General features: G+C 39.0%; 4 protein-coding genes and 1 pseudogene across 4 annotated transcripts; 2 read left to right on the plus strand and 3 right to left on the minus strand.

Annotated features, from left to right (window-relative positions):
- Positions 1-566: 566 nt before the first annotated feature.
- or95a1 (odorant receptor, family 95, subfamily A, member 1) lies at positions 567-1517 on the minus strand. The gene has a single exon (XM_029446512.1). The coding sequence runs from the start codon at positions 1515-1517 to the stop codon at positions 567-569; it is 951 nt and encodes a 316-aa protein (XP_029302372.1).
- Positions 1518-7020: 5503 nt separating this feature from the next.
- On the plus strand, positions 7021-8831 carry LOC115018024 (diablo homolog, mitochondrial-like). The gene is made up of 6 exons (XM_029446820.1): positions 7021-7157; positions 7385-7505; positions 7653-7778; positions 8067-8177; positions 8319-8415; positions 8615-8831. The coding sequence occupies exons 1-6, from the start codon at positions 7021-7023 to the stop codon at positions 8818-8820; spliced, it is 798 nt and encodes a 265-aa protein (XP_029302680.1). The 3' UTR covers positions 8821-8831.
- Positions 8832-11043: 2212 nt separating this feature from the next.
- On the plus strand, positions 11044-11968 carry LOC115017954 (odorant receptor 131-2-like; annotated as a pseudogene).
- A 3791-nt stretch (positions 11969-15759) lies between these two features.
- LOC115017961 (odorant receptor 131-2-like) lies at positions 15760-16713 on the minus strand. Its single transcript, XM_029446728.1, has one exon. It carries the CDS (start codon positions 16684-16686, stop codon positions 15760-15762), a length of 927 nt encoding a protein of 308 aa, XP_029302588.1. The 5' UTR covers positions 16687-16713.
- A 3507-nt stretch (positions 16714-20220) lies between these two features.
- LOC115017962 (odorant receptor 131-2-like) lies at positions 20221-21144 on the minus strand. The gene has a single exon (XM_029446729.1). The coding sequence runs from the start codon at positions 21142-21144 to the stop codon at positions 20221-20223; it is 924 nt and encodes a 307-aa protein (XP_029302589.1).
- Between the last annotated feature and the right edge of the window lie 260 nt (positions 21145-21404).

Here is a 21404-nt window from a genome sequence, read left to right on the forward strand (position 1 = left end):
CACTCCATTAATGTATGATGACAGTAGATGTTTGTACAGGATTTCTGCAGGGTTTATTAAGTTACATTTAAGACCCTTTTAATACACCATTGAATGCAATTTATAACCTGTTTTATGATCATACTGACGGCATGAAATCAGTAAGGACAGTATGGCCGTAAATTATATTATGTTATATATGTATTATCAAATTTCAGTACTTCCCAGGCTTATATAACAAGAATTTCTAATATAATTAATTAAATGAACGTGACTTGGACCCAGGCAATTAGTATAAAATAGATGAATGGATTATCATTATCTAATTAAAAAAAGTAATTTAAAGTCAATAAAGTTTTTGCAAAAAATCAGCACTTGTACATCATGAGACAATGAGTTTCCTCACTTCTGAAAAATACTGTTAATTGCTACATTTGTTAATTTAATTCAATTCAAGACTTTTCAATACCTTTTAAGGCCTTTTTTGAGGAAACTGTACTCAATGCTTTAAGACTTTTCAAGACCTGCAGAAACCCTGTTTTTATACATCACAAATATAAAGACATTTGTACATTAGGTTTGAGAACTCAACGCTGCTTGCCTCTCACTCCGGGTTTGACTTTGTTTGAGCAGCAGAGGAATGTTTTCCCAAGGCAGGCCCTGATACTCTGATCTCTAAAGCCGTAGATTAGTGGGCTGAGAAAGCGTGGAGTAAGGATGAAACAGAAATAATTAAAAAAGGAGATATCTCCTAATAGCAACCTGGAATGCAACCCGAGGAGACTCTCAGTGATGGGGTGAGTGAAGGCCAGCATGCACAGCACCAGCTGAAAGCCGTGTAGCAGCACAGTGTGCATGGCTTTGCTCCCAGACACTTCATCTTGTCTCATCTTCCTAGTATCCAGCAGGATTCTCACATATGTAAAGAGGATGGCAATAGACACTACTGTAAATAAAAAAATATTTACAGCAGTGTGGAACATAGCCTGGATTGGAGATGATTTGGTAATGATGGTGGATGTGCAATACACAGGGGTGGAGAGGATATCCAGGGCAAGATCCATTCCTCCGATGGACAATTGAATGACAGAGAAGATACAGCTGATGAGCCACAGGGATAGAATAATGATCCAGATACGGTCAGAGCGCCAGGCGGTCGGGCGCTGCAGGGGATAAAAGATGGCCACATAACGCTCCAGTGACATAGTGGCCAGGATTAAAGGTGTGTTCTTGAAAGTGGTAGTGGAAAGTAACAGCAGAGGAATGCAGTAGACAAAAGCAAATTTCACATTGCCCATCACAGAGAGAAAGAGAAGCACAGAGAATAAGAGCTGGACAGTGTCGTTGATCAGCATGTAGGCAAACAGGATGTAACGTGAGCTGTCCAGGAATTGCCTGTTTGATGCAAAGATGTGCAGCATGACAACAATGCAGCAGAGGAAGACGCAGAAGAAGGGGATGACCACACACACCTTGATGATCACAGACAGACTTCTGTTGGAAGTTGCATTGCCTGCAAATTCAGTCAGATTCTGCATTTTGCAACAGTGCAATATAGAGCAAACCTGTTTCAGAGAAAATACATTAAAGGCCGTACAGACACTAAAATACACAGTGACATTGGATTAGAATAAGAATTTAGCTGATAAGATGAAAGAGCAGCATACTGTGAATACATAAATGCTTGATAATCGTAAGGAATAATGATCCACTCTTTAAAACATACCTTTTGCACTGTAACTAAATACACATCCAATTTTCAGAATAAACAAGCCCTTGAATCACCTAAGAATGTTTTCAGTAGTTGACCAAGCTTTAGATTTCTGTTCTTCCTATCATAAAACTTCTATGAACAACATCTCTGGGATGTTCTTCTCTTATCTGAAGGGTTTGGCCAACTTCAGATCTGTTTTACTCAGGCTCAATTCCTCCAGAGATGCATTGTTTACATGTCATCGTCATACAGTATGATGTTTCTCATTAACTAATTACAGCGAGGAGATTGGATCCTGTTTTGATCAAAGTGGCTACTACAAAAAAAAAAGCAAAGTGATAAACCCAGGCAAACCCTTTTTTTTGTTATTTTTTGGTGATATTCTTGTACAATCCCACATTTTAAAGCCTCTTTGGCACTGTGGCCTCAATGTGACTCATGGTGACCTCAGACAAAACTTGGGAAAAGCCCCACCCCCTCCTTACTTCTGTCACGGTAGCGAAAAGGTGAGGACTCAAATGCAAGACGGCAGACGAGGAGATTAACAAAAAAGAGGGCTTTATTCCAAAAAGCTTTACAAAATAACAAAAGGTAAACTTTAAACTGAAAAGACAAACCAGGATGGCACAAGGAAGCACAAGGAAGCACAAGGAAGCACAAGGAAGCACAAGGAAGCACAAGGAAGGGTGACACTTAGATGACAATCTGACAAGGAACACTGGGAAAGACAGGAATATATACACACAGACACTAGCGAGGGGAACAAGACACAGCTGGGGAGAGAGGCTAAAACACAAGGGCAAGGTGAATGGACACAGGAGGAACAAATCAACAATCAGAGGGAAAACACACGGTCAGGAAGTACAACTAGACATGACATAAGGGGGAGTGAACACTTCAAAATAAAACAAGATATACAAAAATCAAGACTGTGACAACTTCACTTAGCCTCTTTAGTTTCACTCAATTCCTGGATGGGATCATGACTATGTTATTTGATCCCATAGACACTCAACAATTGAGACAAGATAGCCTAATATTGCTGATTGACATAATTACTGTAATGTAATGTAACTTCAGACTACACCAAATACGTAAAATAAAAAGTCTGTCCTAAGGCAATGACTGCTGTGGCAATATGTGTCTAAAAAAAATCATTATTGATTGCAAACATGATCAAAAAAGTATTTTCTTATTCACTTTCTAAATCACTTCTTCATCTTCCCACTGAAGTCACGTTTATGTCCCCTGTCCAAGTTAAGATCAATATTCACTTTTCTTTTCGCTGTGGTTTTAATTAGCTATCTGGCACTTTGCTATAAATTGGGCTTTCTTTACCAGCTAGTGTTGGAGGAAAAAGTCTGCGTCCGAGCCAAAGAAAATGTAGGACTTCTCCTGCAAACACTGTAAATTCAGTACAGTTGTGAAACTATTAGAGCAGGGGTCTTCAACGTTTTTCAGGCCAAGGACCCCCAAACTGGTGTAGCGTGGAGCAGGGACCCTATTGTATAGAAGAGGCTAGAAGAGGTCTGTTCAGGTTAGTTCACCCCTCTCCTTTCCTCCACTCTGTCTCTGACTGTAGGTGTGTGTCGCCGCCCTTCGCGAAGTACAGCGGAGGAGGGAATGTGAATGCGCAAAGCAAAAAAATAAATAAAAAAATAGCTTTATCTACATAGAACTTTGCAACCCACCTGCAGTACCTCCGCGGACCCCCTGGGTGTCGCAGACCCCCTGTTGAAGACCTATGTATTAGAGCAGGGGTGTCAAACCCATTTTAATTCAGGGGACACATACAGCCCAATTTGATCTCAAGTGGGCTGGACCAGTAAAATCATATCATAATAACCTATAAATAACGAGATCTCAAAATGTTTCCCTTTGTTTTAGTGCAAGAAAGTACAAGTACATTCTGAAAATGTTCACATTTAATTGTAATTTTTACACTTTGAAAAAATCATCTCGCGTGCCGGATTGAACCCTCTGGCGGGCCGGTTAGCAGGCTTGAAATAAGAATTTACTGGAGAGGATCAGAGTCCAATCCAAAAGAGTTTATTCTTTACATAAAAGAGTTAAACCTGAGAAAAACGCTGCTGTCTGTAACTGTCGTGCTGTTTGGTTTTGGGCACGGAACATTAGCGTAGCTTACAGTGTGCAACAAACACAGGACACTGTAGTTATTTGTAGATAGTTTGCTTAGGCGCATTTGTATAATGCTAGCTAGCTAGCTAACCGAGCAAATAGGCTATGGGTCACTGGCTAGGTGGGTAGAACGTAGCCGATTGGTTTGTTATGTGCAATGACCATTTATTTCGCATATTTGACAGGCAAACAGAAATATATTTTCGGAGCTTTGCTAGCAGCCAGGTAAATACACCAAACTATAAAATATAAATGCTTAGGCCTACCATTATTTAAATTATGTAAATCATCCTGATAAAAATCTGTCAGGGTAAATACACCCTTAAATTCTGCTAAAACCCTCTCCGCTAATATTTATTTTTTTTAATGCAAAGGTGAATGCTTGGTCGAGCCACCAGCAGCTTTGTGTGAGAGGCACAAACTGGCCAGGGACAGTGTCAAGTTCTTTATAGTTTCCAACTTGACAGTTGACATAGGCTACAAGCTCATTTTGAGCAGGAAAATACAGTATGTATTGTAATTATGAGAACTGTTTTGCGTGCAGTAACATCTTGAAACTGACTGATCCACCCAAGCATTATAGATGCCCAAAGTATTTGTTTTTTATACAATTCAGTGTATAGATGACAGGATTTAAAATATCCAGCCTAATGGTCATAAACCAGTGGAATAATTAACTTTCTGCCCAACCTTATTGTTTTGTCATCCCACATGATCAAAAGCAGCCCTGTTTGGTGGAATAAAATCTGGCTGCCTCCCTGTTGAAAACCCCTCATGTAATGTTGCTACAATATTTGTGGACACTGTACAAAGGACTCTGAGCTGGTGAACATCTATGAAAATGAATGGCACTGAAGTGGTTATAGTTGTGGGGGAACTAACTACAGGACAGACTGCAAAATGTCACTTTAAGTTTTGCTGATGCAGAGCAGTTTCACTTAACTAGACCTTTTCCAGCTGGAAGAGGGAGCTCTCATATTGATTGTTGGCACTGTGGTGATTGTGCTGAGTGGACACTTCCAAGTGAGCTGGGTAAGTTCCAGGTGTGCAGTAACACATGCAGTGTGTGAAATGTGAAAGGGTTTTTGCAGCGTATCTCAATACCTATTTCTTTTTTACTTTAGTTTAGATTTAGTGTGACGGTGAAAGTTGCTGTGGATGACTGAGTTTGTGAGCTGCAGCTATCGCTGTCAGTTAAGTGAAATCTATCACTGCAGGAATACCAAAAGAGGCCCCAGTTTATGTTGCTAATGGGTGATGCTATTGCTTTACTTGAAGTTCTCTGTTGACTCTTAAGAAAGTATCACAAAGATAATTTTGACTGCTCTGTAGTGTTAGGCCTGCCCTAGTTTGCTCGTAGTCCAATGCAGGTAACAATACAGTAAACTGTATTCCAGAGACACACTCTTAGACAACATTATTGAAGTAAGTTATCACAAGAGAGACATAACTTCCAGGTGCAACATCAGTATTGTTTTGAAGAAGATGATGAAACTTTCTGTACTGTGAATGACGTACATGTGAATGACTGGAGTGAGTTACTGTAGGATATCTCTAGGGGCCGGTTAGAGAGTACATCTTGTAGCCTCTGCTTAGTAATTAACAGACTGGTTGATTATTAACGTAAAGCTCCTGAGTATAATTGTGCAACCTGAAGTTGTTTGGCAAACAAGTTGACTCTGTTGAGAGCAGCTCACTGGGGCTTGTCAGGTCTTTACGCAAGTTCTGCGTCAGTAATCAGGACTGCAGGGGATTGGACCATAATCTGTGTCCAAAACAAACTTTCTGTAACTGAACCCCAGAGGAAGCCAACTCAGCAGATAACGTATTTGCAGGCTATGATGTTATTGCTAAACTGTTGGCAGCAAGAGTTTTATCGAAATATTAAAAGACATGGAGAAGTGACAAAAACTACTAGACCGTCCAAATGTAAAGAGCTTTAGTATTAAAGTGTGCACTACATTTGGAAGGAAACCTGGGGTTACAAGAAAAGTATTTCACTCCTGTAGCATTATCAGATGGATGGACAGTTTAAAAAGATTATCAGATTGATGAAGCAGAACCAGAGATATTGTATTTTTTATTCCACACACTCTTCTTCCTTGTCAAAATGCAGCTGATATTTGGATTTGTGATGCTAGTAACGGCTGATATAGCCTCAAAAGCCTCTAGCATAGGCAGAGATGAGGAGTGGGCTACAGAGTTCTGGTGAGTTCCCTTCTTTCTAAGTCCACACTTGTTTCATCTTCAAAGCTGTAATCTTCAATCCCAATTGACGCTGCCTCGTATGACATCACTTGAGGCAATTCATCAGATTTCACACAGCTCCCTCTGGAGCCAAAAAAGGCTTTCAGTGGGTTTTTTTCACACAAGCAGGAGGTAACTACCCAAGACCTGTGAACAGACTTTGATATGTAAAATTTAAATCACAAATTATGTGAATCCATTAAACTTGTGATATACTAGCAGCTATCCTGGGTGTACCTGGCCTCTCAACCTCACATCATTTTCAAGTGCAAGTCCATAAATAAAAGAGAAATTTTATAATTATATTTATGAAATATGCCAGAACCACTTTTAATAATAATCGTGCAAACTTGAACACCAGCCAATAATTTGCCCAGTTTCATCGAAACAAAAACAAAAAGTCAATTTTCAGAATAAAATCAGATTTGTCTTAATTTCTCTAAAAGGTTTAATTCATCCTGAACTTTAAAGGGATTATACACTAATGAAAACATAGTTATGAATATTATATCCCATTTCTGCTAAATTCTAAATCCTGCACACTGGCCCTTTAACTGGTCCTCTTTCTCATGTACACACACTCAAACACACAATAGAGCAAGAGGGAGAGAGGGAAACCAGCACGTAATTCATGTCTCTGTGAGTTGTCAGATAAAGCCAAATACGTACATTCACAGGCAGAGTCAACAGATCAATGCCTTTTACGCAATGAAATGGTGCCGGGGCCTTACAAATACCCGCAGGACTCAACAGTTGGTCATTGTCAAGCAGAGTGAAAGGTTGCAAGCAACAAAAAAGATTATTTCTCTGATTTTACAAAGACAAGGGAGTGTATCGCAGATTAGTTTAAATTGTGGAGATCTACAGAGAGCAACATATTTTACATTGATAAAGATTACATTAAGTACATAGAAGTGCAGCAGATTTAATTAGGCGGCAACATGCAAGCTGTTGGTCAGTGTTCAGTGTGTACCGGTCGTGCTGCTGGAGGACTTCTGCGAAATCAGACAGACTTTTCACTTCTGCGGACCAACAAGAGTATGCTCAGGAGAGGAGCAGCCTGTATCCGTTTCATAAGGTAGGTTATGAATACTAAGCAGTGTCATATAGTATGTAGAGGGAACACAACCTAAATCTCTGCCGTTGAGTACTGCCTTTTAAAGTTTTGCAACTGGGTTGTTTACCTGTAGATTTAGCAAATATAAACCATAAAATTATAACTCACAACACAACAAAACTTTGAGCTGAAATACCATTGATCATGACTTTTAACCTGTTTATATTCTATGCTCATTTTTTCTACAGCAGTTCTGAGAGTGTCCTATTCAGCAGCAGGAAGCCTGGAGTTAAACAATTTGGGGAACGGACAGATAATGTGCACATGCCTTTAAGTGTTGGCCTTGGACTTGCTATTCCTTTTGCACAGGTGGGTCAGTCTCTTATCAGAGACCAAAAAAATGCAACTGCATGAATCTTGTGTCCCTTTGGAAAACATTTGTTCTTGTTCTTCACATTTTGCACATGTAGAAATTGAATGGAGTTAAAATACTGATTTTTTTCCAACTGCTTGTAGGAAATGGAAAACCTCTCTCATGACTCCCTGATCAGAAGAGCAGCCTCAGTGGTTACAGACAGTTCAAGTACTTTGCTCTCCCAGACCTCCTTGGCTCTCATAAATGCTCTTAAAGACTACTCAAAGGTAGGTTTTCATCTTATGTGAAACATTATAGGGATCACAGGGAAGAAAATATTGTCACGCTACATTAAACCGTAGCATGAGAAGGCACATCACCCAAATACAGAGTTCATTAATGTCCACATTGTTATGTGTTATAGACCTGTCACCTGACGCAATAGTCATGATTTGAATCTGACTTCAGTGTCTTTATGTTTTTGCATTTGATAAGGAGTTTGCACATGTACAAACCCATACTTTCATTTATCTGTACTGTTCCTGACTGTCAATCCTTCCTCTGTTTGCTAACAGGCTGTGCACACACGCATTGCTGTCCAAAGACGGTATTTAGCCTCACTGGGAAAACTGACCCGAGCAGAAGAGGATTCGTTTCTGGGGTTAATCAATGGCCAGCGAGCAGTGGTGAGTTTGTGTTTAAAACAAACCTAAATATACTCTAGCATTAGTGTTTTTCTTGTTAAAATTAGCTTTCATTCTTAGCAAAAACAGTAAAAATAGATACATTTATAATATTGAGTTTGTCTCATTTCTTTGTCCTAACAGGTTCGTGACAGGCTACATGAATGCAAACGTTTTGAATTAACCTGGATCAATTCTGTCAACTTGTGTAAAATGGCGGTCGAGGCAGCACACTCTTCAGGTGAGTCAAATGGGTGGCTTGATATAAAGCTGAAATAGCGCTGTATTTATAATGAAGGGTTTACGATCACTTTTACTTTAGAAAGTGTACAGTAAATCATGCTCCACATCTAATGTTTTAACTTAAGCTGGTGTTATGTCAACCCTTGAACTTTTTTAGCACTTTGACCAAATGCGTGTTTGCATCTGTGTGTTTTCAGGAGCCGAGCAGGCGTCCATCACAGTGAGGACAAGCGTTCAGGTGGCCCAGGCGCAGGTTGGGGAAGCTCGGAAACTGTCAGCGAATGCAGATAAGAAGTTGGCGGAGACTAAAGTAGAAGAGATCCAAAGGATGGCAGAATATGTTGCCTTTCTAGAAGATGGCGAGGAGCATGAGGTGCATGAGGCTTATCTACGAGAGGACTAAGACAAATTGACAGAGATATCGGAAAACAGCAAAAAGTGCATGCTTCTAACATTTGAAAGCTCTAAGCTTCCTATGCAAGATTTCCCTTTTATGTCGTTCTTTTTTGAGCCAACAATTTGTAATTCTTTAATTTTTCATAAATCATTATTTAAGACTATTTATATGATTCGTGAATATGAGCTGCTTTTCGAGCGATGTTGTATTAATGATTATCGTACCTCCAGTATATAATGGATGACAGCGGGGACCGACATCGGATCACAAGATTGTTTATTGTATATTTATTATATTATAAAGCTATTGTTTGCATCATTGTTTTTTCACTGTTCATGTAATAGCAAAAAATAAAATGTGTCCATGAATTTAATATATGTGTTGATGGGTCCTTGTTTGTTGCCATATTACGTGATCCTAAATTAGCCAGACCTGGTGACTAACTATATACATGGAAAAGCTTTTTAGTATACTTAAAAAGTAACTATATTTCATTACAGTTACAGAAAGAAATACGTAATGAAATTACTGATACATTTAGTAAAGTGGGGCCACGCCTCAACCACACCTCGAATCACCTGTCAAGCCTACTTACCCGGTCAACACATCCGGTCTCAGAATTCTCAACATTACAGGTCAGCAACAGACAGACCTTACTTCACCTCTAAATGCATGATTGCGGTTTTCAAAACATGACTAAATGCTGAAGTTCAGATTTTAAAATAATCTACATACCAAACTGGTACACAGAGTGAACTCCTTGATCATTTCAGATTTTGAGACTGTAATAATTCACTAATTCATTTTAGTAATAATTTTCTCTCTTGTAATAGAGAGTGGTGCCACATAATTAAGTTAACTTTACGTTAAAGTATTTTATTTTATATATACAACTATATATTTAATAGACCAGTTGGAAATGAAGGAGCTGGCTGAAAGTCACCAACATCATTAGCCTTTGGTGGGGCCTCTTGAGTTACTGCTCAACCTCGGTTAACTAATTAACTGAATTTGTTAACCGTCATCCTTAAACTTAAAGGACTGTATATTTCCCCCCTCTTCTCTTACTGTACCAGAGCATTATCCAGCTCATCCTCATGTACTGCTCCTCCTTTTTCAATATGCTCACTGTCAACCGGGCCAAAGTCACACGTATCACCAACACCTCTGCCAGGATAATTGGACTCCCTACACCTAACCTCACAGTGCTAAACAACAGGGCCATCTCACGCATCACAACCACAATAGAACAGGACATTACACACCCACTCAATCAGTACCTCACCCCACTGCCATCCGGGCACAGGTACAGAACTCTAGAATGTAAAAGAGCTCGCTTTGGTAAAAGCCTGATCCTCACAGCCATTGCTGCCTTCAATAACAGGCCGTGCTGAGTGTGTGTACCTGTATACCTGTCATGTGAGGTGCTATCTATTTGTATTCTGTTATTTGTTGTATATTGTATGTATACTGTGTACAGTGCCGTGAAAATGAATTTCCCCCTGGGGGCAATAAATCTAATTTGAGATTTTGAGATAATAATAATAATTAAAGTAATAATTTTCTCTCGTTGTCACGGTGGGGAAAAGGTGAGGACCCAAATGCAAGGCGGCAGACGAGGAGATTAACAAAAAGAGGGCTTTATTCCAAAAAGCTTACTAAAGTACAAAATAAGGCAAAAAGTAAAACTTTAAACAGAAACCAGGACGACACGGGGAGCACGAGGAAACATCTACTACCAGGGTGACACTTAGATGACGAACTGACAAGGAACACTGGGACAGACAGGGATATATACACACAGACACTAAACGCGGGGAACGAGACACAGCTGGGGAGAGAAGCTAAAATACAAGGGCAAGGTAAACGGATACAGGAGGAACAAATCAACAATCACAGAGGGAAAACACAGACAGGAAGTACCACTAGACATGACATAAGGGGGAGTGAACACTTCAAAATAAAACAGGATATACAAAAATCCTGATCATGACACAACGCTTCATTACGCTTGTTACTCTGCTTGTATTCTACTCATTCCTATAAAGTCTTCATGCACTGACTTAAAACTCTACATAAATTATTATCTTAGCACCACAGAGAGAGCTTGATATTAACATTTACCTTTTTGTGTTAAGATCCTCCTTTTCTTTTGATGGACACATTTAACAATGACAATTTAACATTTGGCAGAAACAGTAACAACTTATGTATTTGTTTAGAGCAATGATGGCTGATAACAACTCATTGGTTGGTGGTGAGTTCTCGCGGCGGAAGATCAATGACCAGGTCATTATTGTGCAGCTTCTGGTGATGATTTTTCTTTGCATCAATATTTTGCTCTTAATAACCTTTTTAAAAAAAGAGGGCTTTTACACAACTACACGCTATATCTTATTTGCTGTTATGCTGCTGTCTGATAGCTTAATATTAATCATTTCTGATATCCTGCTAATCTTGAGCTATTTTCAATTCACTATGCACATTTGGTTATGCATAATTATCTCGTTTGTGGTACTTCTGTATTTTGTAGTCACACCAGTTACTTTGACAGTAATGACTCTGGAGCGCTATGTGGCCATTTGCATGCCCCTGCGCCATGGAGAGCTGTGCACCACACGCAGCACTAGTGAATTGTATCCTCATCATTCACTGCCTCAGCTCTGTACCCTGTATTGTTATTCTCTCCATGTATTTTGCATCTGCCTCTCTTAGAATTTACAAACAATACAGTGTGTGCTCTGTGGAGATATTTATTTTGTACAGATGGCATGATCATGTTAGGTCAGCTGTATATCAAGTTTACTTCTTGATCATGTTAATCAGCATTGTATTCTCCTATGTTAAAATAATGAAAGTGGCCAACGCTGCATCAGGAGAGAATAAAAAGTCAACATGGAAAGGGCTCAGAACAGTAAGTCTTCATGCTTTCCAGCTGCTGTTGTGTCTTTTCCGCCTGTGGTGTCCATTGATAGAAAGTGCTATACTTCAGATTAATTTAAGGTTATTTAAAGATGTCAGGTACTTTAACTACATAATGTTTAGTCTTGCTCCAAGATGCCTGAGTCCTCTCATTTATGGCCTCAGGGATGAAAAGTTCTTTCATGCACTGAAAAGCTATGCATTTTCTGGTTGGTATAAAAGTAATATTTGATAAGGTAGAAATTGCACAATTCATTAAATAAAAAAAGATCAAATGTTCTACTGTGCATGATTGCGATTCACTTTTGTATGTTATATTTCTAACTGTTTTCTAATAATTGTTCTAAGCGTAACTGTGATTACATTGTTATTTAAGCAGCAATTTAAGCTTAACTCTGTTTTTGTATATGAGCCTCTATGACCTGTGAGTAGGTTTAATAAGTCATTTGTGCTACACTATCTACAACTTTGTATACCTGACAGAGTTGTGTCAATCTAGACTCCACAGCCAGTTTAGCTGCATGAACTGATTCTTCCCTATGTGCTCGTGTGGACCGAGACCTTAAATCATCAATCAGATGATTGAAATCCAATCAGATCCATTTATTATGGCAATATGCTGCATATAATAGTTTCTTCCTTAGCCCTTGCTACACCTTTCCAACTAGTTTCATGAAAATCCTAAAACTGACATGATAGATCTAATAGATTGTTACATGGATTTTATGTCTTATAAACGCCACATGTTATCATTGTTATATATATATATATATATATATATATATATATATATATATATATATATATATATATCATGCATAATTTATTATTGGTTACATAGTTTGAAATGTTGAGTGTTTAGAAGTTGGATTGTGCTGTACATTACCCTTATGACAAAATAAAATCTGTATTGATGCAAATCTTTGTATATATACAATCCACCCATATTCTGTTGTTTTTTCATGCTTTAATAACACTGTATACATACTGAATAAGACCCCTTTCCATAGATACAGCTAGTTCATGTCCAAGCAGTTTTCAGGACCTACCAAAAACTCACTGTGCAATAATATCAAGGACACATCCTTGGGGATCGCCTTTGTTGATGATGAGTAGGGATGAGGTGTGACTGCCCGTCTGTGGCAGGCCTAAGTTTGTGACAAGTCTTGAGGAGATAATTTTGTTAAACGCTGAGCTGTAGTCCACATACAGCATTTTAACAAAACTTCCCCTCCGGATGTCTAGGAGGGCCAGGGCAGTGCGGATGAAATGGCGTAGTAGACCTAGATTAGAGGTAGTGAGGAGGTAATAAAGTCCTTGATGAGCCACTCAAAGCAATTCATCACCACAGAGGGCAGAGGTACTGGCTGGTATTGATTTAGGCAGCTGGGACAAGGTTTCTTAGACAGGACACCAGACTAGAACACCAGTTCTAGCTTGTCAGTACAGGCTATGACAGCACGTCCAGATATTCAGTCGTGTCCTGCTGCCTTCCTGGTGTTAACTCTTCTAAAACTCACGTTGTGCACTGTAACAGTTAGCTTCAAAGCACAAATAGAAGGTGTTGAGCTCTTCTGTCAGAGAGACATCCGCAAGCACCGTCTTGGAGGAGGTGGCTTTGTAATCTGTTATGCTCCGTAGTCCTTGCCACAGGCGTCTGAAATCAGTCTGGTGATTGTGATTCCAGTTCTAACTCACACAGGCTCCGCTCTCTACTGGACTCTATGGGAAATACTCTCTTTCAATCACAAGCATGCATTTAGCCACTGAAAGTTGTCTCTGTGAGCGTTTTTACGGCTTGCCCGGCTCTACCAACTTTCCAAACCCTCTTGGCGACTTTTTTTGTCCAAAGCTACTAGCGACAAATCTATCGACTTTTTCTAGTGTTATTGGAGACTTTTGGAGACTTTTCTGGTGTTTTGGAGACTCTGACGTGAAAGCACGTATTGTTCTGCAGTTACTGTCCTCAACGAGCAGCGGGTGCTGCCTGAGCCTCTCCGCCGTCCCAAAGCTCTCACAGGGGCGGTCAGTCTCACAGTAGCCTCGCGCAGCAGAGAGAGGAGACCCACACACTCCCACGTGCAGACTGCAAATGAATCGCGCATGCGCAAAGCTGCCGCTGATCCCTTCCTTACAGAGTGGGATGTAAATGTAAATGTTTCTTCACTGTCTCACTAAAATAAAATCACTGCATTTGACTCACACAGCCTCAGTCACTTACTCACCTCGTCCACTGTGTGTGTGCCTCTCTGTGACATACGCTAAACTAAACTAGCTCACCATGTCTAAACTGTATACCCAAAAATACAGAAAGGAGTGGGAATTAAACCCTCAGTTCAAAGGCTGGTTGAAGCCGTTTATTTGAGATGATACACAGTGATGACAGTGGGGTAAAATGAGCTCGTGGGTAAATTGACCCACCCTCAGTTTCTAGGCAACTATACACATGTGTGGTCATGTGACCATACATTCAGGAAGCACCCATTATTTCTATCTGGCTGTGATGAAGGGAGAAAGTATTTTTTTATACAAAAAAATGTCAGCTATAATGACTGTTATGTCAAAGCAAATTTATCCAGAGCTAAACATGTTTATTATACAGATTGGTGATTTGCCAACGTATACAACCATGTGAATCATTAGGCTGAAACGTGCACATAAATTAGATAAATAACATAAGTGTTTAGTTTATTAAATACAAAAGCACCTGTTCAATGTGAAAAGTGAGTTGTGAATATAAAAAGAACCAAAAAAAAAACACCTTCTTTTAATTTCAGGGGGGGCGCGGGGTTCCGCCGGGGGGGCGTGGCGGAGGGAAACACTGTACTTTATTGGTACTTTGTCCTACACACTTATTTCACAATATAGAAATAATAGGCTTTATATGCTTTGGCCTAAATCTGTCAAAGCGAACCCCGTTTTAGCCATTTGCGCATTGTGGGAAATATTAGAGTGTGACACATCAAAGGCTCTTTGCTAGTGTGAAGGAGAATAGCTAGTTTACAAGGACTAGGCTAAATAAATGTTCACAGAGTGATAACAGTGATACTATGTGTTACAGAGGGTATTTTGCCCAGATATGAATACAGGTGTGCCTTGATATTTTGGCTTGGACTAGAATACAAGCAGAGTAACAACTAATGAAATGTTGCTCACTTTCTGTCCGTGTCTGTAGACAAATCTGTCGCAGGCTGATGTAAACAAGCCACCATTACTGCAGTGGTGTCTCACTTTTAAACTACTATGTAGAACTACAATGTTTTGAAATGGATTTCACTTTAAGGCCTTTTCCAATAAATTAGTCTTGTTATTGGTTGAAGTCATCGAACGACATTTAAAAAAGTTAAAAATCTAAACAACTTTTCACCTCTTAAGCCCTATACTAGGAAAATACTCTTTAAAATAACATAACCAAAATATATCAGGAATAGCTCCTCAACCATAAGGCATGTATGCATAACTATTATACCATTCAGTGTAAATAGGGATACATTAAAGGAACATTCTTTTTTTTTTATCCTCGACTAGTTTATGATCTAAACTTCATAGGTAATATCACCATTATAGATCCCATGGATCCCTACTCTTTTACCACAACTAGGAAAGTACGTTTAATGAAAATACACTAAAATACAGCATTTATTATACAATTAATGAAGATATACTCGAAAATATTCTTATCTACAAAAGGGGAGCCCAGCAGAAAAGGTTTGGGAACCACTGCTATAATCAATATCTGATGGAACATTAAAGCTCGAATACAGAAATGCAAAGTGTGACCTACTCAATTGAGTATGTTGATAATTGTCAGTTCATTGTTTTTAAATTCTGGCATATTTTACAGATTGAACCTTTTATCTTCTACCCACAGGTCAGAGAGGCTCACATGCAAAAACAGAATTAAGCTTGAATTGCAATGTTATCACAGTGCTTAGAACAATTAACTAATTTTAACATACACAAATGAATTGCAATCATGCATTTCTAAATTTATTATTAATGAATTGTGCAATTTCTACCTTATCAAATATTTATTTTAAACAAACCAAAAAATGCATAGCTTTTCAGTGCATGAAAGAACTTTTCATCCCTGAGGCCATAAATGAGAGGACTCAGGCATCTTGGAGCAAGACTAAACGTTATGTAGTTAAAGTACCTGACATCAACAAATAACCTTAAATTAATCTGAAGTATAGCACTTTCTATGATCGGACACCACAGCTGGATAAGACAGAGCAGCAGCTGGAAAGCATGAAGAATTACCGTTCTGAGCCCTTTCCATGTTGACTTTTTATTCTCTCCTGATGCAGCTTTGGCCACTTTCATTATTTTAACATAGGAGAATACAATGCAGATACACATGATCAAGAAGTAAAATTGATATACAGCTGACCTAACATGATCATGCCATCTGTACAAAATAAATATCTCCACAGAGCACACACTGTATTGTTTGTAAATTCTAAGAGAGGCAGATGCAAAATACATGGAGAAAATAACAATACAGGGTACAGAGCTGAGGCAGTGAATGATGAGGATACAATTCATAGTGCTGCGTGTGGTGCACAGCTCTCCGTGGCGCAGGGGCATGCAAATGGCCACATAGCGCTCCAGAGTCATTACTGTCAAAGTAACTGGTGTGACTACAAAATACAGAAGTACCACAAACGAGATAATTATGCATAACCAAATGTGCATAGTGAATTGAAAATAGCTCAAGATTAGCAGGATATCAGACATGATTAATATTATGCTATCAGACAGCAGCATAACAGCAAATAAGATATAGCGTGTAGTTGTGTAAAAGCCCTCTTTTTTTAAAAAGGTTATTAAGAGCAAAATATTGATGCAAAGAAAAATCATCACCAGAAGCTGCACAATAATGACCTTGTCATTGATCTTCCGCCGCGAGAACTCACCACCAACCAATGAGTTGTTATCAGCCATCATTGCTCTAAACCAAATACATAAGTTGTTACTGTTTCTGCCAAATGTTAAATTGTCATTGTTAAATGTGTCCATCAAAAGAAAAGGAGGATCTTAACACAAAAAGGTAAATGTTAATATCAAGCTCTCTCTGTGGTGCTAAGATAATAATTTATGTAGAGTTTTAAGTCAGTGCATGAAGACTTTATAGGAATGAGTAGAATACAAGCAGAGTAACAACTAATGAAGCGTAGTGTCATGATCAGGATTTTTGTATATCCTGTTTTATTTTGAAGTGTTCACTCCCCCTTATGTCATGTCTAGTTGTACTTCCTGTCTGTGTTTTCCCTCTGTGATTGTTGATTTATTCCTCCTGTATCCGTATTTTGGTTATGTATTTTCCTAGTATAGGGCTTAAGAAGTGAAAAGTTATTTAGATTTTTAACTTTTTTAAATGTCGTTCGATGACTTCAACCAATAACAAGACTAATTTATTGGAAAAGGGCTTAAAGTGAAATCCATTTCAAAACATTGTAGTTCTACATAGTAGTTTAAAAGTGAGACACCACTGCAGTAATGGTGGCTTGTTTACATCAGCCTGCGAGACAGATTCTCTACAGACACGGACAGAAAGTGAGCAACATTTCATTAGTTGTTACTCTGCTTGTATTCTAGTCCAAGCCAAAATATCAAGGCACACCTGTATTCATATCCTGGGCAAAATACCCTCTGTAACACATAGTATCACTGTTATCACTCTGTGAACATTTATTTAGCCTAGTCCTTGTAAACTAGCTATTCTCCTTCACACTAGCAAAGAGCCTTTGATGTGTCACACTCTAATATTTCCCACAATGCGCAAATGGCTAAAACGGGGTTCGCTTTGACAGATTTAGGCCAAAGCATATAAAGCCTATTATTTCTATATTGTGAAATAAGTGTGTAGGACAAAGTACCAATAAAGTACAATGTTTCCCTCCGCCACGCCCCCCCAACGGAACCCCGCGCCCCCCCTGAAATTCAAGAAGGTTTTTTTTTTTTGGTTCTTTTTATATTCACAACTCACTTTTCACATTGAACAGGTGCTTTTGTATTGAATAAACTAAACACTTATGTTATTTATCTAATTTATGTGCACGTTTCAGCCTAATGATTCACATGGTTGTATACGTTGGCAAATCACCAATCTGTATATTAAACATGTTTAGCTCTGGATAAATTTGCTTTGACATAACCGTCATTATAGCTGACATTTTTTTGTGTAAAAAAATACTTTCTCCCTTCATCACAGCCAGATAGAAATAATGGGTGCTTCCTGAATGTATGGTCACATGACCACACATGTGTACAGTTGCCTAGAAACTGAGGGTGGGTCAATTTACCCACAAGCTCATTTTACCCCACTGTCATCACTGTGTATCATCTCAAATAAACGGCTTCAACCAGCCTTTGAACTGAGGGTTTAATTCCCACTCCTTTCTGTATTTTTGGGTATACAGTTTAGACATGGTGAGCTAGTTTAGTTTAGCTTATGTCACAGAGAGGCACACACACAGTGGACGAGGTGAGTAAGTGACTGAGGCTGTGTGAGTCAAATGCAGTGATTTTATTTTAGTGAGACAGTGAAGAAACATTTACATTTACATCCCACTCTGTAAGGAAGGGATCAGCGGCAGCTTTGCGCATGCGCGATTCATTTGCAGTCTGCACGCGGGAGTGTGTGGGTCTCCGCTCTCCTCTGACTGCAGCTGCTGCGCGAGGCTACTGTGAGACTGACCGCCCCTGTGAGAGCTTTGGGACGGCGGAGAGGCTCAGGCAGCACCCGCTGCTCGTTGAGGACAGTAACTGCAGAACGATACGTGCTTTCACGTCAGAGTCTCCAAAACACCAGAAAAGTCTCCAAAAGTCTCCAATAACACCAGAAAAAGTCGATAGATTTGTAGCTTTGGACAAAAAAAGTCACCAAGAGGGTTTGGAAAGTTGGTAGAGCCGGGCAAGCCGTAAAAACGCTCACAGAGACAACTTTCAGTGGCTAAATGCATGCTTGTGATTGAAAGAGAGTATTTCCCATAGAGTCCAGTAGAGAGCGGAGCCTGTGTGAGTTAGAACTGGAATCACAATCACCAGACTGATTTCAGACGCCTGTGGCAAGGACTACGGAGCATAACAGATTACAAAGCCACCTCCTCCAAGACGGTGCTTGCGGATGTCTCTCTGACAGAAGAGCTCAACACCTTCTATTTGTGCTTTGAAGCTAACTGTTACAGTGCACAACGTGAGTTTTAGAAGAGTTAACACCAGGAAGGCAGCAGGACACGACTGAATATCTGGACTTGCTGTCATAGCCTGTACTAACAAGCTAAAACTGGTGTTCTAGTCTGGTGTCCTGTCTAAGAAACCTTGTCCCAGCTGCCTAAATCAATACCAGCCAGTACCTCTGCCCTCTGTGGTGATGAATTGCTTTGAGTGGCTCATCAAGGACTTTATTACCTCCTCACTACCTCTAATCTAGGTCTACTACGCCATTTCATCCGCACTGCCCTGGCCCTCCTAGACATCCGGAGGGGAAGTTTTGTTAAAATGCTGTATGTGGACTACAGCTCAGCGTTTAACAAAATTATCTCCTCAAGACTTGTCACAAACTTAGGCCTGCCACAGACGGGCAGTCACACCTCATCCCTACTCATCATCAACAAAGGCGATCCCCAAGGATGTGTCCTTGATATTATTGCACCGTGAGTTTTTGGTAGGTCCTGAAAACTGCTTGGACATGAACTAGCTGTATCTATGGAAAGGGGTCTTATTCAGTATGTATACAGTGTTATTAAAGCATGAAAAAACAACAGAATATGGGTGGATTGTATATATACAAAGATTTGCATCAATACAGATTTTATTTTGTCATAAGGGGTAATGTACAGCACAATCCAACTTCTAAACACTCAACATTTCAAACTATGTAACCAATAATAAATTATGCATGAGATATATATATATATATATATATATATATATATATATATATATATATATAACAATGATAACATGTGGCGTTTATAAGACATAAAATCCATGTAACAATCTATTAGATCTATCATGTCAGTTTTAGGATTTTCATGAAACTAGTTGGAAAGGTGTAGCAAGGGCTAAGGAAGAAACTATTATATGCAGCATATTGCCATAATAAATGGATCTGATTGGATTTCAATCATCTGATTGATGATTTAAGGTCTCGGTCCACACGAGCACATAGGGAAGAATCAGTTCATGCAGCTAAACTGGCTGTGGAGTCTAGATTGACACAACTCTGTCAGGTATACAAAGTTGTAGATAGTGTAGCACAAATGACTTATTAAACCTACTCACAGGTCATAGAGGCTCATATACAAAAACAGAGTTAAGCTTAAATTGCTGCTTAAATAACAATGTAATCACAGTTACGCTTAGAACAATTATTAGAAAACAGTTAGAAATATAACATACAAAAGTGAATCGCAATCATGCACAGTAGAACATTTGATCATTTTTTATTTAATGAATTGTGCAATTTCTACCTTATCAAATATTTCTTTTATACCAACCAGAAAATGCATAGCTTTTCAGTGCATGAAAGAACTTTTCATCCCTGAGGCCATAAATGAGAGGACTCAGGCATCTTGGAGCAAGACTAAACATTATGTAGTTAAAGTACCTGACATCATTAAATAACTTGAAATTAATTAGTAGTACAGCAGCTTCTATGAATGGACACCACAGACTGATGAGACAGAGCAGCAGCTGAAAAGCATGAAGAATTACCGTTCTGAGCCCTTTCCATGTTGACTTTTTATTCTCTCCTGATGCAGCGTTGGCCACTTTCATTATTTTAACATAGGAGAATACAATGCAGATACACATGATCAAGAAGTAAAATTGATATACAGCTGACATAACATGATCATGCCATCTGTACAAAATAAATATCTCCACAGAGCACACACTGTATTGTTTGTAAATTCTAAGAGAGGCAGATGCAAAATACATGGAGAGAATAACAATACAGGGTACAGAGCTGAGGCAGTGAATGATGAGGATACAATTCACAGTGCTGCGTGTGGTGCACAGCTCTCCATGGCGCAGGGGCATGCAAATGGCCACGTAGCGCTCCAGAGTCATTACTGTCAAAGTAACTGGTGTGACAATAAAATACAGAAGTACCACAAACGAGATAATTATGCATAACCAAATGTGCATAGTGAATTGAAAATAGCTCAAGATTAGCAGGATATCAGACATGATTAATATTAAGCTATCAGACAGCAGCATAACAGCAAATAAGATATAGCGTGTAGTTGTGTAAAAGCCCTCTTTTTTTAAAAAGGTTATTAAGAGCAAAATATTGATGCAAAGAAAAATCATCACCAGAAGCTGCACAATAATGACCTGGTCATTGATCTGCCGCCGCGAGAACTCACCACCAACCAATGAGTTGTTATCAACCATCAATGCTCTAACCAAATACATAAGTTGTTACTGTTTCTGCCAAATGTTAAATTGTCATTGTTAAATGTGTCCATCAAAAGAAAAGGAGGATCTTAACACAAAAAGGTAAATGTTAATATCAAGCTCTCTCTGTGGTGCTAAGATAATAATTTATGTAGAGTTTTAAGTTAGTGCATGAAGACTTTATAGGAATGAGTAGAATACAAGCAGAGTAACAAGCGTAATGAAGCGTTGTGTCATGATCAGGATTTTTGTATATC

Source organism: Cottoperca gobio, chromosome 13 (assembly GCF_900634415.1).
Source record: "Cottoperca gobio chromosome 13, fCotGob3.1, whole genome shotgun sequence".
NCBI classification, from domain to species: domain Eukaryota; kingdom Metazoa; phylum Chordata; class Actinopteri; order Perciformes; family Bovichtidae; genus Cottoperca; species Cottoperca gobio.

What these genes read in the sequence shown, in the direction of transcription:
- or95a1 (XM_029446512.1), bottom strand. Translation starts at nt 1,517, where the DNA reads ATGCAGAATCTGACTGAATTTGCAGGCAATGCAACTTCCAACAGAAGT.
- LOC115018024 (XM_029446820.1), top strand. Translation starts at nt 7,021, where the DNA reads ATGCAAGCTGTTGGTCAGTGTTCAGTGTGTACCGGTCGTGCTGCTGGA. An exon ending in GCCTGTATCCGTTTCATAAG is followed by an intron (nt 7,158 to 7,384) that starts GTAGGTTATGAA and finishes TTTTTTCTACAG; the next exon opens with CAGTTCTGAGAGTGTCCTAT. An exon ending in TCAATGGCCAGCGAGCAGTG is followed by an intron (nt 8,178 to 8,318) that starts GTGAGTTTGTGT and finishes TTGTCCTAACAG; the next exon opens with GTTCGTGACAGGCTACATGA.
- LOC115017961 (XM_029446728.1), bottom strand. Translation starts at nt 16,686, where the DNA reads ATGATGGCTGATAACAACTCATTGGTTGGTGGTGAGTTCTCGCGGCGG.
- LOC115017962 (XM_029446729.1), bottom strand. Translation starts at nt 21,144, where the DNA reads ATGGTTGATAACAACTCATTGGTTGGTGGTGAGTTCTCGCGGCGGCAG.